Source organism: Filicampus tigris, chromosome 11 (assembly GCF_054856515.1).
Source record: "Filicampus tigris isolate MCC_2025a chromosome 11, RoL_Ftig_1.0, whole genome shotgun sequence".
Taxonomy (NCBI): domain Eukaryota; kingdom Metazoa; phylum Chordata; class Actinopteri; order Syngnathiformes; family Syngnathidae; genus Filicampus; species Filicampus tigris.
The window spans coordinates 2,016,160-2,031,689 of record NC_141227.1 but is presented as its reverse complement, the minus strand read 5'-3'; the positions used below and the strand labels follow the sequence as shown (position 1 = coordinate 2,031,689).

The window sequence follows — 15,530 nt, the reverse complement described above, 5'->3', positions numbered from 1 at the left end:
AATTATTTGGGTCCAATAATTATAGAGAAGAGTTGTAGAAGAAGTCAGAGAAGTCGTAGTCAAGTTACTTATTTATTTTGCACACTTCCCCTCCTTCCCGGCCTTCAAAATAAAAGCATACCAGCAAACCACTATACACTGCAGGTTTGCTATGGCGTATTTCCAGAAGTAGTGAATGCCAGAAAAAGTGCATGACCTCCAACTTGATGTGCTAGCATTTCAATATACCCGTGGACACAAATTGTTTTGAAACAAGTCGGGGGGCGTCGTTTCAAAAAGACAGCGACAACAATGCATATCGTGCCTGCTACTATCATTAAGGGATGACTAGACGATGCATTTAATTTTATTGAGAAAACGATCTGGAAGGGGGAACGTGGGTGAGTAGCTTGTTTACTTTGAGTGATGGGACTTTGCAGCAGCAGCAACAAGCTGCGTCGCTCATCCGTCTCCATGTGGGAAACTGTATGTCATCGCAACATGTGAGACAGCAACGTGCGCTCAAGCGTGTTTGTATTTCCTCATTGTCACATCACATAACCCATGCCTCCCACCTGCAACTGGGGCATACCATTACAAGAGGGGGCAGAGGGGCAATACCATAATCCCTATAACAGCAGTTGTCACACACGGGAGTATAAAGAAGCCTAAAAAGAAGCCTTTCATCGAGTAGGCTGAGATGATTTATGGCCGCCTCGCGAGCACGTCACAAGCATGAGTGCCGATTAGTGCGCCCGACTAAAATCAACTTCCGGCCATGCCATTTTTTAAAATTTGTCACCCCCCGCCCCTCCACCCCTAAAATGGGCATCCGGCCGGGCCGGAGAGTCCGACCGTTCCGGCCCAGGGACGGACTGCCCAGCTCTGCTAATAATTGAGCTTACGTCCCAAGTGAGTGACCTGCTGAAATTTTCCAACATAACTATGAGGTCAAGAAAAGCAAACACTTGGAGCAACAAGAACCAGGACACACAGCACATGAGCAGCTCCATTCTGACCCTTCTGACGGTGCATCTTCAGCAGCACGATGCTGTTAACAGAAGCTGAAGGGTGATCAGCTTCACTCAAGAACATCAGGAGGAAGAGAGGCACAACTGTCTGCTGAAATCTTAAAAATACCCTGTTTATTCGTTAAATTCATTATATCGTTCTTGTGTATTTAAGTATTTTTATAATAAATTATTTGTCAACTGTATTCTGGATATGAATTGTATGAAATGAAACCACAATTAAATTTTCCTCTAACATCTAACTTGCTCGATCACACTACTGTAAAAAAAAATATAGATATATAATAATCAGTGGCATCAGTAAAGATTGGAGAAACAGAAACCTGAAAATGTTAATATTTTTTTTTTTATATTAAAAAGTAAGAAGGATGTGTTTTTGTATTTTATTTTCATTGTTTTGCACGATAAAGATAATCATAGTCAACGAGCCAAGGTGGAGACCTCTCATGTGCACTGCTGCGATATTATGGTATGTTCTACCAAATCGACATTTACACCACAGATTACAGGATCCTAAACAAATTAGCATCTCTTTTGAACAGATTCAACAACAACTGAAAATTCACATCCTCATGAAGAGAGAATTAATTGAAGGAATGTTGCTTTACTGCATTCCTTTTATTTAGTATACCATATAAAGTGGAAAATGACTATAGCTGTACTATTATCTCTGTGTAAATAATAAATACACATCACCTAGAGATCCATTCACTGAGAAAAATGGCTTGATTCTGCAAAGATACAAAGCAAGGGACAGTAAACAATTATGGAAGCTCAGATTCAGGCTTTCCCAGGTTATTTCTTTGCTGGGTGGAGCTCTAATCAGAGAGCCAATAGGAGGTATTCACTTTTGGCACTTTCCTGCCTCCTGATTAGCATTTAGCATAACTAGTGTAACTAGTGAGCGATTTGGGTTTCACTACTTCTACTAATGAACATTTGGGTATCACTAGTTGACTAGTTAAATCAAAAGACCCTTTAACTAGTCGACTAGTGAGCAGGTTGGCATCCACTAGTTCTATAGTAAACATTTTAAACCTCACTAGTTAAGTAAAAATGTTGCACTAGTGTAACTAGTGGATATTTGGGGCATCACTAGTTAACAAGTAACATTTTTGAGACCTACTAGTTAAATATCAAGGCTTCAAGAAGTGTTCACTAATTAATTAGTCACTAGTCACTAGTGTTTTATCCTTCACTAGTTCACCAGTGGGTATTTCAGCTTTCACGAGTTAACTAGTGCAGGAAATCATAGGTCACTAGTTAACATGTTAGAATAATCCACGTTTGACTAGTTAGCATGTTAACGCTTTCTTACCTAACTAGTTAACTAGTAAGACTTTGAAGATTACTAGTTTGGTCCATTGGGCCACTAGAGCTGTCTGAATTTGGCACTACTAATGTGCTTGCAGGTGTACACTAGCCAGACTTCTGTCAGCACTAGTTAGACAAAAGTGTCACTTTGCTGAAAATGAGTGACTGCATGGTCAGCGTTTCTGTGCAACTTGTAGGACAAAGTGCATAACTAGTGTGGCCGAATATCCAACTAGTGCTGAAAAAGGGATATATATCAAGGATATATGGAATAAATTGTCAAATGGCTTAATTTTCTGCTTAATGTTCAAAATGTGGAAATTCAGACAATTTGTTCTGATAGTGGATTTGCATATGGTCTTTTCTAATCTTTTCAACCTTTGTATTTATTTATTTATTTATTTATTTATTTATTTATTTATTTATTTATATTTAGCTTGTATGTTTATCTATGGCATGCATGAAGTACGTGTGTCTCTCAGACTCTGAGGCCACTTTTTCTCACCAGTCCGTCTCTGCACAACAGCAGCTCGATCTACTGCCAAGTGGCAAAAAGGCCCCTTGCTTTTCCGTTTGTTAGGGACTGAAAAGTATCTCTCACATTATATTTACTCATTTTGCTGTCAGTTGAACCGCTTGTTCGTTCATTCTCCCGTTACTGCGAATGGAGCAGGAAGTTAACAGGCTCACCGGCGATTGCATCCCCATGGCGCAGCACTGTGTCTACTACTTTAAAGATATTTCTTGATTCACAATTAAATGTACTTGATTCTAAGAGTATTGAAATAAAACAAGAACTAGGGACCTTTTTTGGTTTTTGGTAGCTCATTTGTGTTTAAAAATAAAATGTTCTCTCCTGCCTAGTGACAGATGACGTAATCATTAAGGCAACGTATGGTATTTTATCTGACAACCACCAATGGCTGCATAAGAGACGACACTGTTTCTGGTTTAACCAATGACCGATGAGGCAACTCAACTGTTGAAGTTGAGGACATAAGCACAACTTGTTTTGTTTTGGGTATTGGCCACTCTTGCAGATGTTTTTTCAACAATGTGATAGTTTAGCAGCACTTTGGCCGTTAAGAGATATCGGATTATAGTTTTACAGCAATGGGGATGTTTGAGTACACCGTTGGACAAGAAAACATAGCGACTGAGGCCACAGTGGCAGAGGTAACGTTGAAAGGTTAATGCTAACGTAATGCCTTAACTTATGGAAGCCAGGTAGCCAAGAAGGAGCTAGTTTCCTCTTACGTATTATTTGTGACACTGTTTGGTCTTCACCTACAAACATGTTGACCGATTTGTTTTGTCCAACTTTCATTTTTCATCGATATCAGTGGAGTACATTAGCTAAACGTGTCAGTTAATCTCGCTAGGGCGTTACGTTTTGAATTGCAACGATAAACAATTCAAAGTTAATCAAATTTTACCCGCATTTAATTATTTTTCTGTCACACTGGAAGTCAACAAAATTAGATGGTGTAGATTTCAATTAAGTATAGCACAAAACGTCATTAGTGATTTCACACTTTTTTTTGGAGGCGAAGGGGATTTTCATGTTGCATCTCCATTTTACATTGAAGAATACTATTTCCAGATGTGTTCTAACAAAATGGAAGTTGTGAATGCAGAACAGCATCCAAACAGTGTTAACATGTACCAGGGTGCATTAAATCGATTGAATCTAGTCTTTTAAACTGCAGCCGAACCGTCATGATCATATTTAACTTGGATTAACACACCGAGAGTAGTATGCAAATGGCAACTAAATTCCTCGAGTAGTAATGTAGGCACGTCCATACATTGAATATTGGAGCTGTGTTTTTGCACATGCTCCCAATGTTCATGGCTTATTTCATTGGGACCTTAAGAAAAAAAACAATCACAAGAAAAAAGGTTGACGGCAGAAGAAATAGATCATTACAATTGTATAGATGGAAAGAAAACGTGATTCAAACGTGGTGGGAGGTCTAGAAAACGGTGACATAACTTCTGAGCAAATCCACACATCCGCTTATCATACAGATGAATTTCAACACCCAAACTGCATTTTGTGTCTACAGGAGAAGTTGGTGTGCATGGGCTTGAACAACCAAAGCTATACCTGTGAATCTGGTCACTGCTGTGGAGAAACACAGTGCTGCAGCTACTACTACGAACTGTGGTGTGAGTTACTCGCCTCCTCTTTAGGCACACAGAGCAGTTTGAGATGGAAAGATTTCAAACTAAATTTTATATAAATCCATTTGGGTGGTTCTCATATTGTATGTATGGTCCAACCGGATGGTCAAACGCTGACCCACTTCGAGAGTCATTATTTTCTTCCCTTTACAACCAATCACCAGATTTCACTGCTTACAGTATCAAGGCCTAGATAGACCAAAAAGACGCTGGCCAACAGTGACAGACACTTACCCCCTGTGGCGTCCGGCCGGCTGTCGGCACGTCATGCTGGAGGAATACTCTGCAACGACAGACAGCTACGCTGACCATTAAAGCACCTTCTGCCCATGCATAAGATGTAATACCCTTTCATATCATCGGCAGAGGTAGTCACCATTTCTCATAGTTAGGAAAATCCAACCGGAAAGCTGTTGGCCGGGGGCGGATTATAAAAACGTAAACAATGCATTCAGCTATATTCTTTGCTCACGATGAACTTCCACGCGAAGTAATCACGTTCTTGACACGGTATTGTGAAATACTTAAATTGTCAACCCTCGCTCTTGTACCTGTAGGAAGATTAAGGCAGCGGAGGCGTGCTCACTGTTTTTCCGCATTTATCACTTCCCGCTGGTGCTCCGAGCGCTGATTTGATAGCTAACAGCCAATCAGAGTGACCAAATGTCACGACTGGCGACGCAGATTCAACATACATAAACGCCCCCAAGATGCTTACAGACAGGTTACGAGACTACGACGGTGGCCACCACAGACAGCGCATTCAGACGCCACTACGCTTCACGACCTCCAACTTTGGTCTATCAGGGCCTTTACAGACACACTGCAGAGATAACATAAACAACTTGGTTTTGAACAAATTTATTTTGGGTCTTTCATGTCACACTTCTGGACCATACATTTTGCGAACCACTCATATTGTGTTTGTTTCTTTATTTTCTTAATATAATAAGTATTTTTCTATGAATCAATACTTTGAGTAGATTTTACAGAAATAAGAAACATTTGCCCTTCATGGCAACATTAGATACAAGGAATACAGAAGATTACGGTACTTTATTTGTTACTGTCGCTAAGTCAGGGGTCACCTACCTTTTTGACCCTGATAGTTACTTCTTGGGTACTGATTAATGCGAAGGGCTAATGGTTTGATACACACTTCTGAAATAACAAATTTGCTCAAATTACCTTTGATAATGTAATTATTGTATGCCATCATTCAAAATGAATGATAATCATCTATGTGAAGACATTATGCTCATGATTTCTCACAATAATTATGAAGCAAATAAATCAATATGCAACACTTTATTTCTATAACCCTCTGCCAGTGCTTGCATTTTCAAATGATGACTTCGACAACAGTCCTAAAAAAATCTCAATGTCCCATCACCGGTGACTTACCGGTATTTTAGAACAAGCCCACGGGCCACTCATGCGGTCCTTGGAGGCTACTTGCGGGCACCATACAATACAACTTTGTATAGCGCATTTTACAACAGCTATAGCTGTAACAAAACACTTTACATACAACAACAAAATAGCAATAATATAACAAGTGAAAGCAATAAATTAACACAAAATACCTTATACAGTAGATGGCGGAAAACAGCAGAAAACTGTCAGTCTCACGTCGAATCAAAAGCCAAAGAATGTTGCTGACCCCTGCCTAATATTATAGAAAGGCTAGAAATAAGCGTTTTTGCATCGCGGTTTGGGAGTCAAAACATTGAATTTGTTGTTTTTGTTTTTCGATAATTGAACCACGAAGATAATCCCAAAAAGCTTTGCTTGGATGGAGGCATGCACGTTAACATGCCGTAACGTGCTTACGTCACCGATGCACGGGAATTTGGAGGTCAAGGCTTGCTCAGTGTTACTTACGTAGCAACAGCTGGCTAGCAACAAGCTTGGGCTGTCTACTAGTGTGGCAAAACACACTACTCCTAAATCACTCATAAATCAGTAATCATTGCCTCTGTGGCGGCGAATCAGCTGCACTTTTTACAACTGTCATTCACGCCAAGGGATTATGAATAATACAGAAGGCGGAGAAGTCATGCTAATTGTTAAGATTACATAATATTGACACGTAATTGTGAAACACTGGAAATAAGTGCTTGGGTCATCGAGTACACGTTTCACAGAGGTCTGACTGGAACTGTGTAAAAACGGATCCAACTTTGAACAGCAACATAGTAGGAAATTTAATAAGTGATTGGAGAGAAAATTATGCAAAGTAATGCCATCCACATAATTAAATAGGCTCGGAATCCGGAAATAAATAATGACAATTTACTGCATACTGTAAATTATACTGCTGTGAATAGTGGCCTTGAAGATTAATATTATTTGTTTGTTTTCACAATTAAGTCCTGAGTTTTGATTTTGACTTTTGAGATCTGCACAATAAATGTTCTCAGTTACATTACAGTAGATATTTATTTTCTGGCTTTTCTAAAGGACCATAAAACCCATTTAGAAATACAGTGATCCCTCATTCATCGCGGTTAACGGGGGGACAGAACCCGGCGCGATAGGTGAAAATCCGCAAAGTAGCGTCGGACTTATTATTATTATTAGGATTATTGTTATTATTTTATATGATATTTATTGTACAGTTTTATTATGGGGGGGGATTTGTGCCTCTGTTACGCTGTTGCAAACCCCCGACATGGTTCCCACAATAATTGTTAAACAATCAATTTAACTTTAAAAATGCAAAATGAATAATAAATACCAAGATGCAGGCTGTCATAAGAATTTAGCCTCGACCACGGCAGCTGACGGTCACGACGGAACGTTCGCTAAAAACTATGTTAAAGTTTTCATTTTTATCGTAAAATTGACTTACCTTAACTAGAATGCCATAGTGTAATTTATCCAATCCTGCACTTTAAAACGCTTGTCGTCGTCGTGAAAAGTGAAAGTAAAAACGGCCTCTTCTTTTTCTTCTTCTTCGTCGTTTTCTTCTTCGTCATTTTCTTCTTCTTCTTCGTCGTCGTCGTTCGCTTTGTTGCTTCCCCTACTTCATTTAAAAACGAAGAAGCATGGCCACCGGCGGGGGATCATGCATTAACTTTATCTTTGCACAAGAACATCAATAAAGATGTTATTGGATAAAATAAGGATAAAATACAACGCGGGATTGTAGTTAAGGTAAGCTGTTTTAAGACAACCTAAGACAAAACTAACAAACACTTTCACACTTTATTTGGCGATGTCTAAGTGGTGCCGGTCGGGAGCGCGCTGCGTTCACGACATATAAACACAGCTGTTGTACTGTACTATCAGATTTTTACAAAACTTTATTAGAGCAAACACATCATAACAAATACGGAGGAGAAAGTATCCGGCTTGACTGATTAAATCAACGGCACATTTGAATAGTGGACGAGACTTAAGCGAGAGGCTGCGATGATGCGCACCCAGTCAGCTCACATATGGTACACAGTGGAAAAAGTAAATCCACTTGTGCCCTCGGGAACCAGTCGCCGCCTTCTATGAGTGCCTGCGTGTATGTACAAAGCCTCAGTCAACTCATATCTTTGAAACAATGCGTCTTTCTGCAATGTAACTGCCAATATGGCTGTGTTGTTTCATTTTTAATTTGTTATGAATGCTTCTGAAAAATCTGCGATGCACCTTCAACCAAAGTTGAAGCGCAAAGTAGCGAGGATCAGTGTACTGTACTAAATTTGAACTTAAATTTAAAATTGTTTGAAATTGCCTCACTGAAAATGTTTATAGACAATAACAATGATTTTTGTTGACAGTTTGTTGCTTTTCACAATGTGAATTTAAGAAATAAAAAGTGTTGATTTTGTTCATTCATTGTATTGTCATACATGAAAATGCTGCTCAAAATTAGAAAGGCTCATCAAATGAAGTCATTCACTGAAAACTGCTTTGCAAAGAAAACAGTTACTTCAAGCCTTCTCTAGGAATATTGTTTTAATGTAATATATCAGAATGTGAACCTATTTGAACAAATCAGTTATTAATAATCAATGCTCCAGAGGCTGTTTTTGTACTGTTTATTTGTGTGCATAGCTACTTCTTGTGCATAGTATGTTGTGCTGGACATATTTTGTGGTCATCTTGCAGGGTTCTGGTTGGTGTGGACTCTGATTGGCATTCTGACATGCTGTTGTTTGTGTCAGCACTGGCGCTCCAAACAGCGCTTCCAGCAGCAGCGTCGGCAGAACGAGATCAACCTCATTGCCTACCGAGAAGCTCACAACAACTCTCAGCTTCCCCTCTACCTCAGTAAGGAGTGGTTTGTGTGTCTCTGGCACGCTGCCTCTCGTCTACACAGGCGGTGTCAAACTTGTTTTTATCACAGGCCACTTTGTAGTTACAGTTGTCCTCAGTAGCCCGATTATCACGGTAAAACCACATAAACCTGTGCTCTGCATATTCCACTTTTAGTTTTACATTCCACAGTGTATTATGGCCAAGGCACATGAAACAAAATACATGTTTTCGTCTATTAAGTGCTAATTTTATGCATCATTTTGACTCCATATTAAACACAGAATCTACATACACATTGCTAAGCTAAACAAACTGTCATGTTAAGTTTTGAAGGAAGGGTACTCCCTGGACTGGAGACACAGAATGTAGGAGGAGGATGAAGCCGAAGTACCTGCAGAAAACTCACAAAAGCACAACAAGAACACCCAAACTCCACACAGAAAGGTCCATATCCAAATTTGAACAACATACGCCACTGTGCTGCCTAGTTGACTTCTGTTTTTTTTTTTTAGTTTGTTCCTCTGATATAAATTAACTCTGAAATAATTTGGCCCAGTGTCAAGATGTCACCATCAGAAAACCTTAAAATGAAATTACTCACCCTTTGATGATGTTAAGTGGGGATAGACCGATATGGGTTTTCCTTGGCCGATACCGATATTTGAAGCCGATATTAATATGCATTAAAGAAAGGAAAAAATTGGCGTTTAATTTTAGAATAATAAAAACTCCAGCTTTTGACTGTTTATACGATTTTAAGCACATGTTTATTAAACAGCTTTTGTGCTTTGCAATATGTTAACGTTTTTTTTATATCTTAGAAAATGGACAACTTAGTTTTAAAATTCTAACAAAATGTATAGGGAGCTCACAAGCTCAGCAGCATTTCTTATAAAGTTAAGTGAAAACATACAATTAAATACAGTAGCTCCTTTAAGTTTACAATAGTAATAGTTTCCCCCAAATTCAATATACTGTAATACAAATGTTCATCTTTCATGTATCACTTATTATCTTTGTTTCAAAGTTCAAAAACAAAAATCCTCAACGCAGCAACTGGCCAACGCAGCAACTGGCCAGCGGCGAAATGAACATCTCATCAACGCGACTGTCTTCTCTCCGTTTCTTTTTGTGGGTGTTCCTTTATACTTGCATATCTCATATGCAGCTGCCGCCTCCGTCATCCGGGCTTTCTGTGGTAGAAAGTCGTGACACAAGCACAGCCATCCTGACTCTCACTTGCAGTGCTTTACTGTGGCTTTCAAACACAGACACATACACTCACATGCATTCACTCACTTCTTATTCCCTATCAATTTTATCAGCAACCTTATTTCAAGTGGTTCAGCCTTTCTCCGCAAACATGGGGTTGACGCAGCAAATTAATGGCCATGTCATTAATTAATGGGAGTTATCCTGCAAGCTAACTACTGGCGTTGGGAGGCAGCTTTATTTATATAGCACATTTAATACACAAGGTATCTTGATGTGTTTTGCATGGAATTAAAATTGCTCTAAATTCAAGTGATTCACACTTAAGGCATGTGTAGAGTGACTGAGAGTGAGCAGAGCTGCTGCTTCACTTGTGTTTATATAACGTTAATGGGCTCATCGTAATGTTACAAGTAGTTGTGAGTTGTAGAAGAGATTTACTGTATTACAATTTTGCCAACGTCTGTAGCCTTAACTTACCTTTGCTCATTGGACCATTAGCAATGTTTTCTCCTCTTACGGTGCGTGCGCGAGTCTTGAAACGCAGTGCTCTTGCTCAACTCTCAAAGCAACAAGCAGCTTTGACTGCTGATTGGCTGTTACCCACTGCACGAGCAACCAATCAGACGGTGCTGTGGGCGGACACAATGCCGACAGCAGGCAGAGACGTGCGCTGCGGCTGATATAATCGCCAAAATGTCAAATATCGGCCCGGATAATCAGCCCGACCGATAATCGGTCTATCTCTAATGTTAAGTACTGAAGTGAGGAGAGGAAGTCTTGTTGAAGTTGGTTCTAATGCATCATGCTTGAAATACCCTGTAAGGAATAAATAATTGTCTCTTGTAAATTTGAAACATCACTGCCAAATTTGAATAGTTTAAAAAATTGCCAAGGATATAAAATGAGGCTTCAAAATCGTGGGAAGTCCAGCTGTTCTCTCGCCCTCAAATGCTGTGGTTGTGTCAGCTGAATGTGCTGAAACAAAGCCCCACTCAACTGCTAACCGTCAATCAATAGTGTACCTGACTGTATAAACGGCAGTGTATACAAGAACTGTGAAAATGTTGGTAGCTTATACGATGTAAAATGACATTGACATAAGAGCGAGAAAATTTCATGACTAGACTTGTTGCACGGTTGGCATCCTATCACGGTTCCACGTTGGAATTCACTGAGCTCCTGGAGCTACCCATTCTTTCACAAATGTTTGTAAAAACAGTCTGCATGCCAATGTGCTGTATTTTTATTAGACCTGTGGCCATTGAAGTGATTGGAAACACCCATTATTTGATTTGGTGGGAAAATGCATTTGCAATATAGTGCACATGCCAACCGTGGCTGATGACAGCTGAACAGGAGGATGAATCTCAGTGATGAAGGCAGTTGGGAAAAAAACAAAATTACACAGCTCACCAACTCTGTCTTAAAGTCAAGTATACATACGTTAAAGGCACCTGTTTACCAACATATTATAAACGCCTCCATTTGCGTGTGAGGAAGATGGCCTCAAGCAATGAAGGGCTGGCTGCCCCTCCGCCCCTCGTTGAAAGCCATGACGTGCGAAGTGTCTTATATGGAACTTTTTTTGCTCATGTGGCCGACAGCCATGGCAAGACGACCCATAACAAATCCCTTCTGTAAGTGTTGGGGAGGCTATTTCGCTGGATCTATTTGGGTGTATGCAGGGTACAGGATGGTGTATTGGTCAGAATACAGGAGGCAGGTTTGTTGCTGAGTTGGGGTTCTTTACTCAGGTTGTAAGGGATGGATTACAGATGATGGATGATAATAATAAAGATGCTAGACAGATGGCAGCTGACAGATGACAGCTGACAGATGACAGAGTCTGAAATATCAAAAAATAATTACAATAAGGGGATGCACAATATTCAACTAATTGTGACACGTTTTACAAAAATAACCAGACTAAGGCTTGATGTATAAAATGCTATGGAAAACTCCTTAAAGGAAATACAATACAAACAGCGCAGGCTCTTAACATAAATCTTACTACTGTTGATAATGGCCAAATAAGATATCCAAGGGACACTAAGATTAACTGGTGGGTTACACATATTATGCAATAGAACATGAAGAACACGCTTACTTTTTGGTCATGACCTCTGCAACCGAAACAAACGTCAACGTTCGACCTTGTAGAACTTAACTCCGTGAACCTGCTTTTTCTTCCGCACTACTTAACTGCTCATGCGCAGGGAACACAGCGTCATAACATGCAGTAACATGACACGAGGAGGCACGGCTATACACGGCGAAGGCGTGGTCAGTGCAAAATTGAATGTTTACACCACTACAACAATGCAATGTCTTAGAGCCTTTTATACAGTTAGGCTTGTTTTAAAACTACGGTGGCTCGAGGTGGGAACACTTCCATTTTGGCCAAGCACCTCGCTGAGCGGCATCCAAAGTTATACCACCAGTTTAACTCATTCATTGCCAAAGCCAAATTTATTTGTCTTATCATAGTCCAGCCGTTCAATCCAAGGAACTTATTTATATATATATTTTTTTCAAATTTTTTCAAACGTTCGGGTAAAAGAGGGTCTGAACATGTCTTGCAGTGAATGAGTTAAAGAGCGACAGGTTGTGGTGCATTTCTAACACTTCCCTCCAATATAAGTAGAGTGTCAATTATTTTAACAATTTGACGAGGCATTCGACTAGCTGGGAGCGGAAAAGAGAAGAGTAGACACACACGCATGCACACACACACACAGACACACACACACACACACACATACGCTTCAAGAATCATTACGTTGAGTCGTTATCAATTAAATGAACATATTTGATTGATGTAATGGGGCAAATGTATTGTCAATATCAACAATGGATGACATGAAATGCAGTCAAATAGGTCAAGAATATGGCATGTAATGTCTACAATATGCTTATATAAACATATAAATGCAGGCATTCATCTCATTATTTCAAAAAATTTCATTCTTAAAATCAGAATTCGCTAACTCTGTGACTCCAAAAAGCATAGAGGCTTTGCAGCTGCATATCTGCCCATGAAAATGATCATAACCTGCGCAATACTGTGTTACTGTAGATGTCACACTAATGCCTCTATAAACCTCTGTACACATTTTCTACTGGTGACGTTTAAATAAATAAATGGGAACTAATTTTGTTAAAGTTTAATTTACATGTAGTCTATAAAATATAAATAATCAAGAATACAAAGAAACAGAGTAATATATTTATCTCAGTCTTCCTCCTGTGTAAATATTCATAAGTGTTTAACAATGTTCAAAATGTGTTCTTTTCTTATCAAGCATATCCTAAAATTTTAAATTAATAACATATTTTGAAAAATGTCAAGTTCTTTTGTCAGTTATAATTTTGCTGATTTTAGATTTTTGTCGGTACTGTTTCGGTATCGAGGTACTTTATGCAGATATAGTATTGAAGTCAAAATGTTGGTATTGTGACAACACTTACAGGGACACACAAAAATCTTCTACCGTCATTGCTTAATCCATCCTTTTTAAAAAATTCTCATCCTCCGTCCCCAAAATGGGCGGACGGATGGAAGGACATTTTGATCCCTGGGACGGAATGCCCATCTCTGAAAACAATCATTCATAAAACTGCACAGGCAGATGGTGTTTTGGATTTTCAGCTCTCCATCAACATGGCTCTTCTCATTTTGGGGAATTTAAACCATGTGTAAATTGTGGTATCCAGGGAAAATTATGTAGAAAAAAATATCTATATTTTATTTTATTTTAATGTATGTAACATGGCACAGAATTACTGTGTTCCTAATGCCTTTATGTGGTACTAGTTTATGTAATGATTTTGATCAAATGTATTAAGTGTAAATGAATGTGTAAAAAAAAAAAAAAATTATAACCAACTTTTTTTCTAGGCTGGCTCAAAAATAGTGTAAAATGTAAAGTATTTGATGGCTGTGAGTAATCACGTCTTGTCATGTTTCAGGATTCCTACCCTCGTACCTGTTGCCAGCCTATGACGAGGTCGTTGACCGTCCAGCTACTCCCCCTCCTCCGTACACACCTGTCCTGGCAACACCTCCACCCACAGACACACTTGATGAATCTTGTCACCATGCAGCCACATCCATCCCAAGTGATGCCGTTTGCACAGCCATACCAGAGACTCTGCAGCTGCACTCTCAAAGCACTTACACCAACAAGGAGTCAATGGAGGGCAGGTACCGGCGCTTCACAGGGGACTCTGGGATAGAAGTGTTTGATGGCCAGGAACTGTGGGATCAGCCCGGGTTTTTACCAAGAGAAGAGGCGGATGATGATGGAGTGGGACAAATGGAGGAAGCCTTTGTTCGCTGCGGTTCCCAGGGATGCGAGCACAGCAACATTAATAATGGCCCGAGGAATGAAAACACAGATGGACACACAACACTTGATACAGATCCACAGTTTCATTGATAAACACTTAAGACCTCACAATTGTGCAGTATGGATACTTTAAGGGATGGTCTATGTTCTTTTTAAATAACACAGTTGGAATACTACAACTGTTTGTGTCCAGGCAGGAATTGAAGGCGTTTTGCAGTTTGGTTTTCAAGGTGTAAATGAAAAAGGCTATTGCCATGGCATTGATTCTAGCCTTTCGTTGGTACAGTAGCAATGCAACGAGATGTTTTTCAAACATCATACATTTTTGCCATACGTTCTATACCAAATTAGCTGCAAGTTATTGAATCACAGTTCAACATTCAAAAACGTATGTGAGCTAATTTTGTTTCAGGGAAAAGTATTTTGTATGTTTTACATTTTATAGTTGAAAAATAAAAATAATTTCTTGCCTGTTTGAAATTGCATTGTATGGGACATTCTTAGGCGAGTGAGTGAGAGTAGCATACTATATTATTCGTTTTCTGATGGAGAATCAGTAAAGTTTATAGGTCATTGGATTGGATCCGAAGATAAAATTGTATTTTTGTAATCAAAATTAGGTAACAAGGTTCTTCACCGTGGAATGAAATTAATATGCTTTAGCAGTTTAAAATATAATGGGTCTTAAGTGTTGGATTTCATCCTTTGATTTTCTAGCTTCAAAAATAAAAATGTGGCAGAATTATACCAACTGAAAAATTTAAACATGGAGGACATAACATATTTTTAAAGGACTTTATGCTTTTGTTCTTTCTTCCACTTGGTATCTATGGAGACAAATGCAACACGCGTGATCATCAGAAGAAAGGCTGATTTATTCGGTAAATTGAAACTCACGCACTTTCTAATCACATTTTGTAAAAGTGGAAAAAAAAATCTGGATTTACTTTTAATCCTACAGATGCATATCGAAATAAGGTTTTGGCTCTGAATGAACCAGAGAGAGATCAACAGCAATTGAAGTAGGAGTTATCTCATTTAAAGTTTGAGTGAAATGGGTAGATGGTAAATCCTGAAAAACAATAGAAAGGCAATATCATTGTTGAGCAGACGTGGGTGTAAATAAATGGGCAACCCAGTCTGATGGCTGCTGATTACAATAAGTAGATGCGCCTGTGGCTCTTGTGGCAGTCCAATC

General features: G+C 39.2%; 1 protein-coding gene across 1 annotated transcript; it reads left to right on the top strand.

The window, feature by feature from the left end:
* The first annotated feature begins 3,269 nt into the window (after positions 1–3,269).
* On the top strand, positions 3,270–14,812 carry LOC147139397 (WW domain-binding protein 1-like). Its single transcript, XM_086046163.1, has 4 exons — positions 3,270–3,500; positions 4,394–4,496; positions 8,619–8,780; positions 13,953–14,812. Exons 1-4 carry the CDS (start codon positions 3,438–3,440, stop codon positions 14,420–14,422), a joined length of 798 nt encoding a protein of 265 aa, XP_085902289.1. The 5' UTR covers positions 3,270–3,437; the 3' UTR covers positions 14,423–14,812.
* The last annotated feature ends 718 nt before the right edge of the window (positions 14,813–15,530 follow it).